The 19,712-nt window shown below is 44.7% G+C and overlaps 1 protein-coding gene across 1 annotated transcript; it reads right to left on the reverse strand.

The window, feature by feature from the left end:
- Nucleotides 1-5,351: 5,351 nt before the first annotated feature.
- Nucleotides 5,352-9,176, reverse strand: LOC141784475 (uncharacterized). The gene is made up of 4 exons (XM_074662312.1): nt 9,173-9,176; nt 8,335-9,036; nt 8,123-8,254; nt 5,352-5,416 (listed from the first exon to the last, which is right to left on the reverse strand). Exons 1-4 carry the CDS (start codon nt 9,174-9,176, stop codon nt 5,352-5,354), a joined length of 903 nt encoding a protein of 300 aa, XP_074518413.1.
- Between the last annotated feature and the right edge of the window lie 10,536 nt (nt 9,177-19,712).

Here is a 19,712-nt window from a genome sequence, read left to right on the forward strand (position 1 = left end):
GGAGGAGACAGGCTTGATTAGTGACACATGGAACGTGGGGTGAATCCGAAGGGAGGCAGGCAGTTTCAACTTGACACATGAGGGGTTGATGACCTTTACCACTGGGAAGGGTCCGATGAACCGTGGCGAGAGCTTACGTGCATCCGAGAGGAGGGGGAGGTCCCGGGTAGAGAGCCACACCTCTTGGCCGGGCTGATACACAGGAGCGGGGGAGCGATGGGCATCAGCCAGACGCTTATTTCGGTCAGCTGTTCTGAGGAGCGCCGCCCGCGCCTCCCGCCAGATGGTCCTGATGCGGCGATGATGCTCCCTCACCGACGGCACGGCCACAGTCTGTTCCTGCTCGGGAAACACAGGGGGCTGGAAACCGTTACAGACCATGAAGGGGGACATACCTGTGGCCGAGCTGGTGAAGGAGTTGTGGGAGTACTCAATCCATGGCAGGCAGGTGCTCCAAGAGGCAGGATGCTGGGCCGCCACACACCGGAGCGCAGACTCGAGACTCTGGTTGGCCCGCTCTGTCTGGCCGTTTGTTTGAGGGTGGTACCCCGAGGAGAGGCTGGCTGCTGCGCCCACCGAGGAGCAAAAATCCTTCCAAACCTGCGAGATGAACTGAGGTCCTCTGTCAGAAACAATGTCAACTGGAATACCGTGGAGCTTGAATACGTGGAGGACCAGAAGGTGGGCAGTCTCTAAGGCAGTAGGGAGCTTGGGCAGGGGAATGTAATGAACCATCTTGGAAAATCTGTCAATAATAGTGAGTATAACTGTGTTACCTTCGGAGGGGGGCAGACCAGTGATGAAATCCAGGGCGATATGGGACCAGGGTCGACTAGGCACAGGGAGGGGGCGCAGCAAACCAGCAGGCGGGTGGTGAGAAGCCTTGCCTCTGGCACAGACAGAGCACGCAAGGACAAACTCCCGTGTGTCCTTGCTCATGTTGGGCCACCAGAAACGCTGCTGAAGAAACTCGAGAGTGCGGGTCACTCCGGGGTGGCAGGCCAGCCTTGAGGAGTGTCCCCACTGGAGGACTTTGGCACGGGCGGACTCGGGAACAAACTGCCGATCCTTGGGTCCTGTCCCTGGATCCGGTTGGGCCTTGAGGGCCTTTTTAACCTCGTGTTCGATCTCCCACTGAGCAGCTCCCACGAAACAGGAGGAAGGAAGGATAAAATCCGGGTCCTCTGAATCCGAAGAGGGGGAATGAAGGCGAGAGAGTGCGTCAGGTTTGGTATTTTTGGAGCCAGGCCGGTAGGAGAGGGTAAACTCAAACCTGCTCAAAAAAAGGGACCACCGAGCTTGTCTGGGGTTTAGTCTTTTGGCAGAGCGAAGGTAAGCAAGGTTTTTGTGGTCAGTCCATATAATGAAGGGAACAGCAGTCCCCTCCAGCCAGTGCCTCCACTCCTGCAGAGCCCATACCACAGCCAGCAACTCTCTGTTACCCACGTCGTAGTTGCGCTCCGCTGGAGAGAGACGTCGGGAGAAGAAGGCACAGGGATGAATCCTTTGGGTTGATGGATCCCGTTGGGAGAGAACAGCTCCTGCTCCTGTGTCCGAAGCATCCACCTCCACAATGAACTGGAGAGACGGGTCAGGATGGCGGAGAATGGGTGCGGAGGTAAACAGCGCCTTCAGCTGGTGGAAGGCTGCCTCAGCCTCTGGGGTCCACAGGAAGGGAGAGGAGGTAGAGGTTAGACGGGTGAGCGGGCTAGCCACCAGGCTAAAATTGCGGATGAACCTCCTGTAGAAGTTTGCGAATCCCAGAAAGCGCTGTAACTCCTTGCGAGTGGAGGGAGGGGGCCAATCGGCAACCGCCTGAATCTTGGCTGGGTCCGCTTGAAGTCTACCCTGGGCGATGATATAGCCCAGGAAGTGCACAGACGAAACATGAAACTCACACTTCTCGGGTTTGATGAAGAGCTTGTTCTCAAGGAGACGCTGGAGGACAGAACGGACATGCTGCTTGTGTTCCTGGAGATTGCGAGAGAAGATGAGTATGTCATCCAGATAGACGAAGACAAAGCGGTTCAGCATATCACGAAGAACGTCATTCATCAAGGTTTGGAAAACAGCAGGGGCGTTGGTGAGGCCAAATGGCATTACTTGGTATTCGTAATGTCCTAGAGGTGTATTAAACGCTGTCTTCCATTCATCTCCTTCCCGGATGCGAATCAGATGATAGGCGTTGCGGAGATCCAGTTTTGAGAAGACCCGGGCCTCACACAGAGGCTCGAACGAGGGGTCGATGAGGGGTAGAGGAGTCTTATCCTTAATGGTTATCTCGTTGAGCCCCCGGAAGTCAATACAGGGTCGCAGGGATGAATCCTTCTTCTTGACAAAGAAGAATCCTGCTCCGAGAGGGGAAGAGGATGGTCGGATAAATCCAGAGGCCAACGAGTCCTTGATATACGCCTCCATGGCGTGTTTCTCGGGACGAGAGAGGTTGTACAGTCTACTGGAGGGAAGGGGGGAACCAGGTAGAAGGTTGATGGCGCAGTCATACCGGCGGTGAGGTGGCAGAGACAGGGCACGGTCCTTACAGAAAACTGGAGCGAGATCGTGGTACTCGGGAGGAATGGCAGACAGGTCCGGAGGTGGAGAGGAAGACGGAGGAGCTCAGGTAATAGGGACGGCAGATTGCAGGCAGTTTGCATGACAGGAAGCGCTCCAGCCTGTTATGGATAAGGTTGACCAGTCTATAGAGGGGTTATGCAGTTTCAGCCAGGGGTAACCAAGGATCAGAGGAGTAGTGGGGGAGTGGATAATGAAGGGCTGAAAAGTCTCTCTATGGTTCCCAGAGATGATGAGGGTGAAAGGCTCGGATTGATGAGTTACCATCGCAAGGAGGCGGCCATCCAGGGCGGTAACCCTCTTTGGCTCGGAAAGGGGGATTTGTGACAGCCTAAGCTGTTGAACCAGCCCTTCGTGGATGAAGCTGTCATCCGCACCAGAGTCAATAAGAGCCTGAAGGGAAGAGGACTCCTGTCCCCACAGGACCTGAGCAGGTACCAACATGCGAGGAATGGAACTGGCAGGGGTAGAGATCTGGCTCACCGTGATCCCCTCTCTCAGCGGTGAGCCTCCCCTTTTACCGATGAAGGGCAGGAGGCGATGTAATGGCCGGCCTCGCCACAGTAGATACACAAGTTGTTGCTCATGCGCCTCCTGCGCTCTTGTGGATGGAGGTGTGCTCTGCCCAGCTGCATGGGTTCTTCCAGGGGTTGGGAATTAGGTGACTTGACCATGGGGGCAGAGGACGGGATCTCTGGGGCTGTAGGCTCAACTAGCAGGGCTGGTCTGCGGGATCTAGCACCCCGCTCTCTAACCCTCTCTCTCAATCTATTATCAATCCTAATAGCGAGCGAAATTAAATCCTCCAGGGAGACTGGTTCATCCCTGGTAGCCAACTCATCCTTTAACTGATCAGAGAGACCCTTAGCAAAAACACCCATCAGGGCTGACTCGTCCCACCCACACTCACAGGCTAGAATACGGAATTCTATGGAGTAGTCAGCAACAGAATGAGAACCCTGAGTTAGAGCTAGAAGTCTCCTGGTAGCCTCCCTCCCCCTAACCGGGTGATCAAACACTCTCTTTAACTCAGAAGAAAAACTTGAAAAAGAAGAAAGCACAGGAGAATTACTGTGCCAAAGGGCAGTGGCCCATTTAGCGGCCCGGCCGCGAAGTAAATTAATTACATATGCTACCTTAGCTTTATCACTGGGATAGCTGGAGGGCTGCAAATCAAAAACTAGAGAGCAGTTTAACAAAAACTGAGCACAAGCTCCTAAATCACCTGAAAAAGGCTCGGGAGAGGGAACATAAGGCTCTCTAACAGAGCCAGAGGGTTGGGGGTCAGGCTGCACAGGACTGCTGTCAGCAGAGGGCACTCTAACCTCACTGGAAGGAGCCTGTGGGGTGAGCTGGTTGATCTGAAGATGCAGGCCTTGTAGAGTCTCCAAAATCCCCTGTAGCATCTTATCGTGCCTTCCAAGCAGCATGCCTTGGTGGGTGAGGGCTTCCTTAAACTCCTCTGGAGAGGTTGGATCCATACTTCTGGCCAGTGGATTCTGTTACAGTTCTGGGCAGAACTAGCAAGGTACTCGCTGGACCCAAAAGCGAGGCGGAGGCAAGGAAGCAGTTTAAGAGTTTTTATTGCACAGAGGGAGTAAGTGAGAATGAGAGTCCGGCTTGTGAACAGCTCTCTCCTGAGAGCGCTGGGCACAGAGAGTTGTGGCTGTGGAAGGTGGCAAGGGCTGTAGCAGGGACTCGAGGGAGGCACTAGGACAAAGCAGCAGAAAAACAGGATCAGCATAAAACTCACAGGAAAAACGTACTCAACAACGTGAGGTCGGTATACTCAACACTAGAGAGGCCAAACTACCACGTAGCAGGACGGAATCCACTGGCGCCGGTCCACACCTGAAGAGTGTCTTAAGTAGCCGGCGCCTGATTGCAGATCTGCTGCAGCCGTGCAGGCTGCAGCCGCGGGAGAGAGGAACAGGGAGGGGAGGGGGAAGGAGAGGAGCGCTCCCAGAGCGCAGCAGATTCACCACAGAACCAGTTCAATTTTGCACGCTAATTGCTGTGTATGGTACTTGTAATTTAGTCTAAAATAACAAGTACCATACAAAACTGGAAACTATATGTCTATTAATAATACAGTATATGTTAAATACCACAAGTACAAAACGATAATATGTATATTCACTCAGGTCAATCCACTGTATACCGTAAATTGAATCATATAGAGGCTTTTGTAGCTTTCAGGCTTTACACTGTGTGTTTTCCCAGCATTGAAATCAGATACATAGGATGGATAGAGTGGCACGTATGCGTGTTTGTATGTGGTGTGTAGGTGTCAGGGTTTTGGTGTCCTCCAGGGGGGGAGTGGGGGCAGAAGAGGCCTATGACTACCAGGGAGGGCTGGTGAGCTAGGGTACGGACGGGAGGAGGACAGGGGTGGGTGGGGATGGGGGATTTGGTTCGGGGGACACTGGGTCTCGGGGAGAGGATCTCTCTGGTCTCCGGAGTCTGGCCGAGTGCGCTGGAGGCTGGTACCAACGGTGGGTGATGGTCCATCCTCCCGGTGCCTGGCCGGGCGCTCCCTCTTTGGGAGTGGGTGGCCCTTGGGCACAGGGGGGCCTGGGTTCTACCCCCTGCACTTGATCGGGGGCCCAGCTTCTAGCAGTGCTTGCGGGCCTTAGTCCATAGTCACCTGGGCCCCTCACTCTGCAGTGTCAGGGGTCTGCCTCCTTCCTCCCCGGGCCCCCCTCTCCTTGCCTCCTCCTAGGTTGGCGTGCTGCTGTCTCCGCGGCGGTCTGTCTGGACTCTGTGCTCTGTTGTGGCTGCTAGATGCCCAGCGTTGAGGGTCGTCTCAGTGCATGTTTGGCCTCTGGGGGCAGCAGGGCCACATCTGCATGATCACACCTTGGCATGATCACCTAACCCGAATCAAAACGAACCCCCATTATTCTGCACTCTCACCCGTGGCCCTATATGTGTAGGTGAGTGTATGCATCTGTGTATATTTTTATATACGTATGCATATTTTTCTACAATTGTCGTTGTTGTGCTCACTGTTGCTCATGATTTCTCCAGTTCATCTCTCCACAGGTGCTTCTTGTGATTATGATGTCAAAGACCTCAGGATACTGCCTCTTTTCAAGCTCAGTAGCTGGTTGTTTATTTCTCCTGTCTGTAGTCATTTGCTCAGCTGCTGTGGTTGCTCTCTACTGTTGTTTTGTTGTCTCTCTCTCCCTCTCTGTCTCGTCTCTTCTCTACACTCTTTCCCTTTATCACTGTTTCTTTCCTGATATCACCTTGTTTTGGTGAAGCACTAACCTTCAAACTCAGCAATACACCGGAAAAAAAAATACAAAACACTAATAAAGAGTATCATTTTAAAATTCAAGGAGCCTTCCACACAAATGGCTCCCCTTGGAAAATTAAACGTGTTCTGCACAATACGACAGCCAGACCATAATTCTGTTGTTGTGACACTTGACAGGACAAGTTAAAAAAAAAAGAAAAGTAAACCAGGTAAAAATAAATATCAGGATATGATTTCAGGCCACAAGTTGATGTTCGTAGACCCCTGGTTCTTTGGTAGCTTTAACAAATCAATATTGAGTCAAATTATCCTTAATTTCATGTCATTTTCTCACTGCCGCTCTCCACAATGGTAGGTGAGGTTTGTTTTGCCACTCAGTACCACTGTAGTGAGCACTTCCCAGAGGGGAAGTGACGTATATGCATCCTACCCACATTTACCATGAAGAGAAACACACTACTTCACTCTCTGCGCATTCTCCACTCTTCAAGACTGTGATTGGCCGATCAGGTTGACTGTCTTTTTTAAGTAACATAATCAGTTACCTCTGTCTCTTGTCTGTGCTCTTCCACAGCACAGATTATTGCTTCCCGCTACACGCCAGAATGGCTGTACCCGGAAACTTTTACAGTGCATTTCATATATTAATGAATGGAATGTTTGACTGGACTATGCTATATTAACTAATTTTTAAATTAAGTCAAAATGGGATTAATTGAGATGTTTTTTTTTTTTCTCAGTTAATTGAAATCATCACTACCAAGACATTGTTTGAAGCACAGATAACCTGTGCCCCCAACAGAACAACACCTGAGCAGGGTCTCATATCCACTGCACTCCCTCCTCATTCATGGTTACTAAAGTAGTTTACATTAAGTCATTTTAGCTGGCTAGTCTCAATTTAGCTGGAAAGTAAACTTAACAAGTAGGTAGCACGTAAACCTAACTTAAAACTATTACTTGTATTTGCTTACCTTCTTTAGTGCTGTTGACAGAGTAAGCTACAACAGCTCAGCATTGTGAACAAAAAAAAGATATCAAACTCTATTTAAAAAATATATATAAATCAACAGAAGACTCACTGCCACTGCTCCTCGTGCCATCTCAACAACTGAGCTCAGCTGAGGGTGCACGGCTTTAATTAAACACATTCACATCATGACAGTCAATCAGTGCCGAGTAAAACTCAATCAATTCACAAAACACAAGATTAGATTTGCTGCCATAAACACAAAGCATTTCGTGATTTAGAGCACACACTCAAAAAGTGTTTCCTAGGTTCTTTTTAAGTAAGCATAATTTGTCACATTTTACAGTGCAACAGAAAGAGTTTTAACCTGCTGTCTGACCTCAGTGTTGTGCTGCAGTTAAGATTTTTATTGAAGACTAATTTCTTTCCCACTTTGTTCACAGATTATACACAGACTGTACAGCGAAACAGAACATCCAAAGCAGTGAAAGGTTTGATGCTCCTGTAAAAAGTCTCCTGTTCACTTCACACCCAAATCTAAAATCTCTTTCATTAAAATTACAACTGACCCACCTACTTATGACAGTTTTTTTTTTCATTTTACATTGCTATGACTTGTAACTTTTTACTTCCAACTGAGCCAATCTTTTTGCTGTACTATCCATAACTACTGTTTTGTCTGTTTTATTTGTTCACACTATTTACAAGTACAATTTCAAAACAAATGAATAATAAAATAAAGAAATACACATTTTGCCTGTTACAATGAAAATACTGTCTGTTAAACCACAAAGAACCACAAGGTGTTTACCCTGAGCACAGAGTGGAAAAAGAGTAGCTAGCTCATATCAAAGAAACATGGTTAAGCTGTAGATGAAGCAGCGTGGGGCCTCTCAGGGTAAATCTTTCCTCTCAGCGTCTGCTGATGAACTGTGATGAACTTGTCACTAACACTGAAACGCTCCAGTTTACAGCCGGACAGTGAAGTACACACACTCACTCCAGGTGGGGTCTTGCTGTGTTGTTGATCTGCAGCCTGCAGACTCAGCTTCAGGAATGGAGACGTCTGATGCTCGTTGTTGGGAATCTGATTTAAATCCAAATCAACAATAACAACATTAAGATTATTTGATCTTTTTTTATTTGTTTAGATCACTTGATGGATTAGAACATGCGTTTCTGATCAAAGACTTACTTTTAAATCTTTTTTTGTTATTATTGTTGGAGGATTTTTTTTCCTCTTAAAACAGCTACTCTTTATTTTTCTCTGATGAACATGAAATACACAAAATATATTTATACATGTCAGGTGAACCCACCTGCACACTGGCAGCTGTTTGTTCCATCGTCTCTGCATGTGTTTGTTGATGACACCAGGAAAACAACCAGCATGATGGTGAACGCTAAAGCTCCACTCAACAAATACACCAAGAGAGGAGAGCTCTCATCATCTGCAGAGGACGATACACATTTTAGTTTAACTGTTAAAGGATCAGAGGAGGATTATTGTCTCTAACAGAAAAACACCTACCTTTAAAGCTGATCCTGGTCCCGTTTCCAAACAGAATGTGTCCACATGAGACAACAGCACAGTAATAGATCCCCACATGAGAGAGATTCAGGCTCTGCATCGGTAAGATGAACTCACAGCTTTGCTGATCAGGTTTCCTCTGACACTGATCGTTCTCTTCTCCATGGATGTAAATGAGTCCTGGTTGAGACTCCTCAGAGTGTTTGAACCAGTAAACACTTTGTTCTCCGTCACAGCTCCCAGTGTGGATGGTACAGCTCAGAGTCACAGAGGATCCTGGCTGGATGGTCTCAGGTCCTGACTGATTGACCAAAACCTCAAAGTCTAAACCTGAAACTCCGACAATGAGAGAAATACCCTCCAAGAATTCTAACACACCTGAGTTCTTGTACACACAGTAATAAGTAGCTGTGTCTGACACATGCAAATCTGTGATCCTCAAGCGATTCTGTCCTGTATTAGAATCCAGAGTGAAGCGTGGATTGTTCTCAAATTCACCATGAAACAGTTTACTTTCTGCATACCTGAAGTAAGAGGAGACAAGCTTTGGTTTCTCTCCCAGAGTTTGCTTATACCAGTAGAATTTTGTGGAAACATCACCTTCATAGAAGCATCGTAAAGTTATCTTTCCTCCAACATCAGCTGATACAACTCCACTTTCTTGGTGCACAGCAGAGGATGATTTCTGCCCCGCTGACTGAGCTAAAATGAGACAAACAAATTAAACAATTTCAAAATACAAAAAATCTCTTTTGGATCAATACAGAGTTTCAAATCAAAGTACAAACCATGAGAAAGACTTAAAGTCTTCAGGTCACAGATTTCAATCAAAACTTACCCATAGTCTCTAAGCACAGACATGTGAGACAGAGCTGAAGCAAAGGCAACATCATGCTCTATCAACCCTGTTAAACTGAAAATATCTCTGTGGTCTCTTCAGTTTTCAAAGACAACAAGAGATCTGATTGGCTGGTTAGAGATGATGCCATACCATCATATCCTCACTGCTTACAGTGTCACTTTGGTCTTGAATATCAAACAGAGATACAAAGAGTTCACGTCTTTCTGTCCTGGCCTCACAACCAGCACCCTCCCAAAGTTAAAAGATCTTTTTTTTTTTATCACTAGTTATTTCACATTTCTGCTTTCACATTTCTGCTTAACGCTGCAGGCACAGTTATTTGTCAGATACAGCAACTACAGCTTTTATTTCAAAAGTCTTTGTGAACATTCTGCTAACAGTGAATTTATCACTTCCACTCCTCTTTTTGGTTCTATGCACTGTTGTGGCCAAGCCTACCACTGCACCTGCACTGCACCAGATCCAGTTGATCCACTCCACTCTGCTGCTGCTATTTGGCTTAATCTTCCCCTGTCCATTAACAGCTCCCAGGTGTGTTGTCAGGACGCAGTACAGAACCATACCGAAGACTTCGAGACTCATGTCATGAGCACAGAGTGGGAGTTTAGTTTTAACAGGAAACTGGGTGGTAGTGAAGATTTTGACCAGAGTCACTTCATGAGAACTTTGTGTCACATAGAAAGATTTTTTTTTTTAATTCTATTCTAACTTATGCACCAAAAAAGGTCAAAGTTCGCAGCTTTCTTGGAGTCTCTGGTTGAAGCTTTGGATGGAAACCTAAATGGGGAGACCCCACCCCCAGCATCGTTCTCTTGGCCACACTACTACTGCAATATGAACCAGACTTAAGCCATATGCACAGCTTACCTATGTCACTGTGAAGCATCTGTTTACACTATGGGTGTCCAGATCCCATCCCGAGTAAAAACAAAAAACAAACAAACAAATAAGGCATAAAACGAACCACTTATTGTTCTATATCATACCAAATACTGACATCTCTGAACCAATGCCATTAGAGTTCCCTTTGTCAAGACACCAGAATGATTTAAATTGGCCTTATAGATGCAGAGATATACTCTTCAATTTGGGTGTGTCATTCTCCCAGCAGGGACTGGTGATGGTAAACTTGATTCTTTTTAATGAATTGAGTTTAAATGACTCACTCCCCAAAGTGAATTGAATTTTTTGAGCCATCAAGTCACTTGGGCTGCATGGTGGAGCAATGTGCAGTGCTGCAGCCTCACAGCGAGAAGGTCACCGATTCAATTCCTAGCATGGCCTTTCTGTGTGGAGTTTACATGTTCTCCCCGTCACTGGCGTTTTTTCAAGGAGGCCAAGGGAAGCCTGGCTTCCCCAAAAAATATTGCAAGAAAGAAAAAAAATAGCCTACAAACAAGCTTAACCACAATGTATTTTATATTGTCATTTCCTTGTCAAAACACTACATTGGCACACTTCTGCTTTGGCTGAGCGTGAGAAGCAAAACAGCGCCCTCCTGTCAAGCTCTCATTGTGTATTACACTACGTGTCTCATGTCCTCTGCCCTGTCAGTCAGCTCGGAAGCCTGCTTCACTTTGCCTCCCTTAGAAAAACAAGCAGCCCGTATTAGCCAATCAGGTTGAAGCAAGGCTCATCGCTTACTGGTTGATGCATCATTAAAAAAAATATGAGGGAGGCCAGATCGAATCTGGCTTCCAGCCAATAACACACTGTTACGAAAAATAAACACACTGATTCAACTGTGCCGGCGCCAGTGTGAGTGTGTCAGTGTTAGCCCACACAGAAAGTACAGCTATTGAGTCAGAGAATGGATGGTGACAGAGACCTTGATTTTTTTGAAAAAAATGACTTCACAAAACTTCCTTTTGTGGTTCAACTACAAGTTAAGTGGGACGGTAGGCCGACTCCAAAGCTCCACTTAATGAAGGGTAGAGCCGATGGAAAAGTCCGCTCTTTTTGTGAAGCTAACTGGATTTCAGCACCGGCTGTTCAGATATTCTCCAGAGCGTCCGCCCCCGCAGGCTTACTGTCTCTCACACAGGGTGTCCTCTTTTTTTTCACTGGAATGAATGAGAAGTGGGCAGAATAAAGGTACTATAACAGTAGGCTACATTGTTTGCATGAAAATAACAGGTGAACACTGAATTAAATTTGTTGTCCAAGCTGGCTTCCTCTGTAATTGTTATCACGGGCCGCTACTGCTCCCCGTGCATGCGTGGGTTCTCTCCAGGTTCTCCGGCTTCCTCTAACAGTCCAAACACATGCTCATCAGGTTAATTGAACATTCTAAATTGTCCCTAGGTGTGAGTGTGTGTGTGAATGGTTGTCTGTCTCTATGTGTCAGCCCTGTGATTGACTGGCTACCAGTCCAGGTGTACCCCGTCTCTCGCCCAATGACAGCTGGGATAGGCTCCAGCCACCTACGACCCTGAACAGCATAAGCGCTCCAGAAAATGGATTGATGCATTAAGTCACTGAGTCAGCTACCCAGAGAGTGCATAGAAATCTACATGTGCTACAAGGTTAGCGCCTTTTAACACCTCTTCTTCCTACCCCGTACACACAAAAGTTAAGTATGGACAGAATAAAATAAAAACATGCAAATAACTTTTTTAAAATTAAGTATTTTTGATAATTCAGATTTACATATTTATTTTTGTAATAAAAGGGCTAAACTAAACAGTGAGTTTTTATTAAGTTCCACCTTTTCTTTGTATTTACTGCAGCCGTAAAAAGTTGTGGGTCAGATGCTTGAGTTATAGTTGATTTTCACAACACATAGGGGAACTGACTAAAAATATTTTTTCTACATTCTACCTGTTATCTTAGTGAGACAAACGCATGGCTTGAATGTCTTCTCATGGTGTCACTCAGACTATCAGAGCAGAGCAGCAGACCTTTAGCTCAGGTGAGGAATTGTCTCACCAGGCAGCAAGAGAGCTCCAGGGGCTGCAGATGAGGGCAGGGATGGTTCAGGTGAGTGAGTGACTTGTGCATGAGTCGAGCCATGCTACGTTCGTACGTTGAGCTGGTGAGAGATCCGTATGTGCTGTGAGTCAAACCACGCTATGTATTTACTGTGAGCTAGTGAGTTTTTTTTTTTTTTATTCTCTTGTGGTTAGATTTGAGCTGGGCTACCTTGAGCTTTGAGTCATTAGCAGGGATGAATCATGATTCACGAGTCAGCAAAGTGACTCTTGAGTGAATGATTTGTTCATGACTTGCACAACACTTACAGAGATCTAAAAAAATAGGCCTGAGATTAAAGAATTAAGTTTACATTTTTAATAGAAAAAATCCAACAACAGAATCCAGACTAAAGAACAACAGAGCACAACTTGAACCTAGTCACACAAAGCAGGAAAAAGACGTTAAGCAGAGAAACACAGGCTGCCTCTGACATCATTCACAAGATAAAGTTCCTACAGTCTCACCTGAGTCTTGTGGACTCATTTGTGAATATTTATTGTTGTTCTGTTTAGTTACACAGAAACATGAAACATACACACTTAAAAATGTTGGTTTAAAAACAACCCATTATGGGTCATTTTTTAACCCAACACTGGTTAAATATTGGACAGAACACATACTGGGTTATTTTGACCCAACAAGTTGGGCTGGTTTCCTTTAACCAACAGTTGGGTTATTTGAACAACCCACAGGCTCAATTTGACTACACTGTTGGGTTCATTTTACTCAGCCAGTTGGGTTGTTCAAATAACCCAAAGTTACCCACAAGAAGCTATCGCTAACGTTAACTACAAATGACCAAGAGCTCACATTCACTGCTTCACAGGCTCATGTAAATGGTAAATGGACTTGAGCTTATATAACGCTTTTTCTTGCCTTTGACAACTCAAAGCTGCTTTACACCGCAGGTTAGACCTACCCATTCACACCCATTCACTGATGGTTTTGAGTTTCTATGTCAGTTGTGCATCAGTACTCTTATACATTCACACCCTTTCATAAGCCACTTACCCAGCAGTGGGAGCACTTAAACAACTTAAGTGTCTTGCCCCGCAAACTCCTAATCACTGACCAAGCGCACTATCCAACTGCGCCACCGACACCCACGTTGAATTTGAATATCCTACATACACGGTCACTACAGTGAGCTTAATATACATTTTATCAATATAAATTGAACATTGTGGTGAAAGAATAGTACACACGTAGCAAACCTTGCTTGTACAGAGCTAAGTCTCTCAGGATGTCTCTCAGTATGCGACGCTGCTAGATGGTGGTACTGCACATAGAAGCCCGCGAAGAGAATTGCGGTTGGGCCATAACAAGACTTGCCCATCCAGCGTCCCGACTGCAAGCAGCTGGGGGGGGGGGGTCAAATGAGTGGGGGTAAACTGGGGGTAGCTGTTGGTCAAGCATGCGCGAGCTTCAACCCAGCATGTTGGGCAGTCTGAAATAACCCAACACAGTGTAATGAAAATTACAACCCAACAGCTAATAACTCAACTGCCAACTACAATAACCCAGCAATCTGGGTATTTTGATTACCCAATTTAATGAAAAAAACCCAATTAAACTAACCGACAGTCTCAACCCAGCTGTTGGGTTGAAAAATAACCCAACATTTTTTTGTGTGTATGTTTCTACTGTTTTATACCTGAGTACACACATTCAGCCTTTGGGTCGTTCCTTTGTCTTCTAGCTTGATTGAGCCTGTGCTCTCTGACAGATGCATAATGGATGTTTTCCTCATTCAGATCAACCTAAAAGAAACAAGAAGCATTATCAAACCTCAGACAATCAAAATAAATAAACTCAGGTAATGTTAATACAAATATAAAAAAAAGTCAATCATATCATCAAGTACCTGTTGATTTGTTGTTGAATTACTTTCAGGTTTGCAGTTATTTCTCTTGATGATCACACAGAGCGTGACAGCCAGCAGAACAACCAAGAAGACAGTAAACGTCAAAGCCCCGCTCAAGACGTACACCAACGCTAATACATGCCCTGTTTCAACTGACGAGTTTCCATCATCTAGAGAGAAGAAGACAAAAGCCAAATCTTTGACAGAAACTGTTTGACTATTTAAAAACAGCTCCAGCTGAAACAGTTACCTACCTTTAAAGCTGATTCTGGTCCCGTTTCCAAACAGTACATTGAGAGAAGTACCCTCTGTGAATTCTGTCCAACCTGAGTTCTTGTAAGCACAGTAGTAAGTAGCTGTGTCTGAAACACGCAAATCTGTGATCCTCAAGTGAATCTGACCCTTGTTGGTCAGCAGAGTGAAGCGTGGATTGTTCCTAAATTCACCATGAAAGTCTTTTTTTCTTGCAATGCTGTAGTAAAAAGTGACAGGCTTTGGCTTCTCTCCCTGAGTTTGCTTGTACCACAGGAAGATATTCACAGTCGGCCCTTCATAGAAGCATCGTAAAGTTATCTCTCCTCCAACATCAGCTGATACAGATCCACTCTCTTGGTGCACAGCAGAGGATGATTTCTGCCCCGCTGACTTAGCTAAAATGAGACAAACACACAAAACAAACAAACAAACAAAAACATTTTACAGCAAATACTGTAAAAAGAGTTTAGAAACTCTTCAGGTCACAAATTTAAAACACAACTTACTCGTTTTCTCCAAGCACATAACTGTGAGGCAGAGAGCAAAGATAAGGGAACTCATCGTGCTTCAACCACTTTGTTGAAATGAACACATCTGTGCTCTCTTCACTCCTAAGAGACAAGACGAAGTTTGATTGGCCTGACAGAAGTGACATATACGATATGCTCACTGCATAAGGTGTCAGTGCGAGATGTTAGTAGGAAATAACAGCTTCTTGCCCTGACGTTACAACCAACATCTCCAAATATAAAAATATAAATCACTCATCATTTCACATTTGTACCTAAGGTTGGTGAACTAGACCATATGGATCATCTTCAAACTGTAAGCTCAGGAGTTTTCCAGCTACATACTCAGACAAACGAGTAAAGCCTGAACCGGACCGCGTTAGGTTTTATGCACGTACTCCATCCGTGCACTTTAAATTGTAATTGTACTACTGTACTATTTGTACTATTGTACTGTACTATTGTACTGTACTATATACTGTACTATTTATCTTTACTTGAGGTGTTGGTGAAATAATTTGAAGTTGCATGTTGCTTCTATTTGGGCGTGAAAGGTGTGAAACATATGTGAGAAAGGAGACAGAGGGTAAACAAAGTGGCTCAGTGGAGACAAATGGCAGCAGAGTGAGGCCCTTCCTCATTCTGCTAAATGCCATCACAGCTGGTGAAGAAAATACACTTCAAAGCGTCTCTAGAAGCAACCCCTCACAAAAGAGAAGTTCACTTCACGTTCATTTTATTTGGTATACTTAAGTACCTAAGAACTTTTTTAGTACACTTTTCACCACAAGTACAGTAATACAAATGTTTATTTTTGTTTATTTATTTATTTATTTTATTAGTAGTATTTTAACCTTTATTTAACTAGGAAAACCTCATTGAGATTAAAAATCTCTTTCACAAGAGTGTCCTGGCCAAGACAGCAGCATAATCAACAGTTTTATACAAAACATATGTAGTCATCAAACACATAAAACAAGAATTCAATACATTAAGAAAGAGAAGTCACAATTCAGACAGCTTATTTTGCATGGATTGCCCACAGGAGAAAGATAAAGTGCATCAGTTATAACATCTGCAGCCAGATGTGTTTGCCTCCAAGTTGCTCAACATTGTCTTAAAAGTATCTAGTGACACCAAATCTTTTAGTTTCAGGTCTTTTCGTAGTTCATTCCAGGCATGTGGAGCTGCAAACCTGAATGCCTTTTTTCCCAGCTCAGTTCTTACTTTTGGAACAGACAATAAGAAAAGATCCTGGGACCGAAGATTATAAGATGCTGTGCTCTTCTGACTGATGTAGGTCAGCAGGTAGGATGGAAGCAGACCAAGAATACATTTAAAAATAACAATACGCCAGTGATTAGGTCTGCGTGCAGACAAAGAAGACCATCCAACACGAGCTTACAGCAAACAATGTTGAGTAAGAGATTTAAAACCAGTGATGAACCTCAGAGCTCCATGATACACGGTATCCAGAGAATGTAAGCTATTAGAGGAGGCATGCATGTACAAAACATCACCATAGTCCAACACTGACATAAATGTAGCAGAAACCACTGTTTTTCTGGATTCAAAGGAAGGACAGGACGTAATTCTAAAGAAGATCCCTAAATCCAGTTTTAACTTTATAACTAGCTGCTGAATATGGGCAGAGAAATAGAGAGATAATCATCGATTACAACACCAACACACTTGTAGGAAGAGACAAGTTCAATCGGAGAACCCTGAGCAGTGATCACTGAAGGCAGGCTATCAAGTTTGGATTTAGAATTTAAGAACAGCATAACTTTTGTTTTGTCAGCATTAAAACCAGTTTTAAATCATAAAAAAATTGCTACACCGTGTTAAAAGCAATAATGTAAAGTAATTTTGCTTGTACTAGGAGTTTACTTACAAGTGCACTTTTTCAATACTTCTTGAGACTGAAATGGCCCATTTGTTTATGTAAAGTATACTGTAAGTGTGTTTCTTTGGTTAGGAAAAGTAAACTTTGAGTACACCACTAGTTTGTATTCAAGTTTTATTTTGTATTTGTTAGTACACTTCAATGAGACTTAGGGCATGGTCACACTGGCCATCCAAACCGTGCCATGCTAAAGCACGATTGCCCCCCACAGGTGCGGCACGTGTTGCAGGTCAGGGTAATGAGTAGGAGCCTATATGAGAGGGAGCTGAGTGGTGTGTGTCTCGCTCTCATTCCTCTTCTCACACAGACTCATGTGGATCGGTGTGGTCTGATCTGTGTCGATCAACTTGTGAAGGGTTTTTTGGAACCCAGTAGGCCTCCAGCCGCAGTTAAGCCTGCAGTTTGGTTGTGTTAGTTGTTTGTAGTATACTTCTTTTGGTTTTTACCCTACTTTTCCCAGGCTGGTTCTAAGTTGTTTTTTGGTCCTTTGTGTTGAATAAACTCCACCTTCTGGTTTTGGTAATTTGCCTCAAAGTTGTTCTTTACCCTGTTTATATATATATATATATATATATATATATATATATATATATATATATATATATATATATATATATATATATATATATATATATATATATATATTTATATATATATATTTATATATATATATAAACTAATAATAATAATAATAATAATAATAATAATAATAATAATAATAATAATAATACATTTTATTTAAAAGCGCCTTAGCACCCAAGGACACTTTACAAAATACATAATAAAAACACATTGCATTAAAATCACAATTAAAATAAATAAAAACAACATACAATAGTGACATAGTTAGAAGCGAGTGGAAAGTTAAAGGGAATATGCAGACTGGAACAGATGGGTTTTGAGTCTTGATTTGAAGTGGGGAAGGAAGTCAATGTTTCTGAGGTCCTAGGGGAGAGAGTTCCAGAGTTTGGGAGAAGAGCGGCTGAAAGCGGCTGAATGGTCTTGAAAGTATACAGCAGGATTTTGAAGTGAATTCTGAAGTTACTGGGGAGCCAGTGAAGCTGCTGAATGACAGGGGTGACGTGATGAAAGGAGGGGGATCTGGTGATGATCCGGGCTGCAGAGTTTTGAACCATTTCAAGTTTATGGAGGGATTTGTGGGGGGCACCAAAGAGGAGTGAGTTACAATAGTCGATCCGGGAGGTGACGAGACTGTGGACCAGGGTGGCCGTTGTGCGAGGGGTGAGGGAGGGGCAAAGATAGTTTATATTAAGTAGATGGAAGTAAGCAGACCGGGTGATGTTATTGATATGAGAGTGAAAAGACAGAGAGCTGTCGAGGATGGCACCCAGACTCTTAACCTGAGGGGAGGGGGACACTGTGGAGTTGTCTATGGTGAGGGAGAAACTGTCAACTTTGGATAAATTGGATTTCGTACCAACCAGGAGGAGTTCTGTTTTATCAGAGTTAAGTTTAAGGAAGTTGGAGGTGAACCAGGATTTGATTTCTGAGAGGCAGTGGGTGAGGGAGGAAGGTGGAAGAGAGGTGTTGGGTTTCCTGGATAGGTAGAGCTGGGTGTCATCCGCAAAGCTGTGCGAGTGGATACCAAATTTACAGAAAATATTTCCAAGTGGGAGTAGATATACAATGAAGAGGAGGGGCCCCAGGATGGATCCCTGGGGTACATCTGAAGTGACGAGGGAGGGCTGTGAGGTGAAGGATTTGAGTTGGATGAACTGAGTGTGGCCTGTGAGGTAGGAGTGGAACCAGTGAAGAGGGGTGTGGGTGATGCCTGTGGCGGAAAGTCTATGGAGTCTTTATTGATTTATTGTCACTTACCTCATACTCTGTAACATCTTAAAGTTCGTAACAATTTGGGGGCTCGTCCGGGATTTGAACCCAGGACTTCTCGCACCCGAAGCAAGAATCATACCTCTAGAATTGTTAAGAACAAACCAAAAAAACAACTTAGAACCAGCCTGAGAAAAGTAGGGTAAAAACCAAAAGAAGTATATTAACAACAACAAACACAAACAAACAGCAGGCTTAACTGCGGCTTAACCCCTAAATTCCACCACATGAGCTGCTCCGCGGCGCCGCGGTCTTGCTCCGATTGTCAAACCTCACTGGAAGCAGCACGCAGCGCAGTGCTGCTCCACTCAATTTGGAGGGGGAGGGCTGGTCCTCGGAGAGTCACAGGCTCTCGTACGAATAGGGATATCACACGATCACCATCCACTCCCATAACTTTTGATATGTCAGTCCACACCTTGTCCTTTCTGCCTGTGTCCTTATAAAAAGGATGTTTGGGATCATACAGAATGTTGAACTTATTCACTTCCAAGATCAGCTTCTCTTCATCCATGCCTTTGTGTTGCATCTAGGACCCTCCGACCGACTGTTAACCTGATGCACGTGCCTTCAGATGTGGAATATGTTTTAACATATGGGGGAAATTTACGTTTGAGAGTTTGTGCATTGTTTTTATTTGGAATCTTCCGGGTATTTCAAACAGTGACTTCCTGTCTAGTGCTTTATTATCGACAGTGTATTTACGAGGTTTGGAAGCGGCCGCACAGAAAATACACCTGAAGCATATTTCTCGCGCCGGCACGTAACAAGTGGGTATCACACATGGCTCGCCTATGTCACCGTGAAGCATCTGTTTACATGAGAGTCAGCACAATGTGACACAGAGAGCACTGCTACAACTTTAGGGACTTTTAGACTTATGGTAAGTTTTCTTGGTCCGACACAGCCCTCTAACGCCGGCTACTGTTTAAAATAATCGTTAAGAGACGCGCTTGTGGTGATCATATGTCATGGATCACACACGCTGTCCGCTTGCTTGTGCATGAAGTAAACAGTGCTGAAACTCACCTCTCTGAAGCGTGCCAAAGCAAAGACATGAAGCGTGCTCAAGCACGGCACGGTTGCGGTCACACTGGCCACTTGAAAAGTGCTTTGGGGCTGAAGTGTGCTAAGGCACAGCACGGTTTCCCAGCGTGA

The sequence above is a fragment of the Halichoeres trimaculatus genome, unplaced genomic scaffold (genome assembly GCF_033239565.1).
Source record: "Halichoeres trimaculatus isolate MK-OKI-2021-1 unplaced genomic scaffold, fHalTri1.1 fHalTri1_scaffold_22, whole genome shotgun sequence".
In the NCBI taxonomy this organism is placed as follows: domain Eukaryota; kingdom Metazoa; phylum Chordata; class Actinopteri; order Labriformes; family Labridae; genus Halichoeres; species Halichoeres trimaculatus.

Bases quoted from the DNA above. Each gene is read 5' to 3' on its own strand.
- LOC141784475 (XM_074662312.1), bottom strand. The intron at 8,255-8,334 runs GTAGGTGTTTTT...CGTCCTCTGCAG, and splicing joins GACCAGGATCAGCTTTAAAG to ATGATGAGAGCTCTCCTCTC. The intron at 5,417-8,122 runs GTGGGTTCACCT...GTGATCATGCAG, and splicing joins AAACAGCTGCCAGTGTGCAG to ATGTGGCCCTGCTGCCCCCA.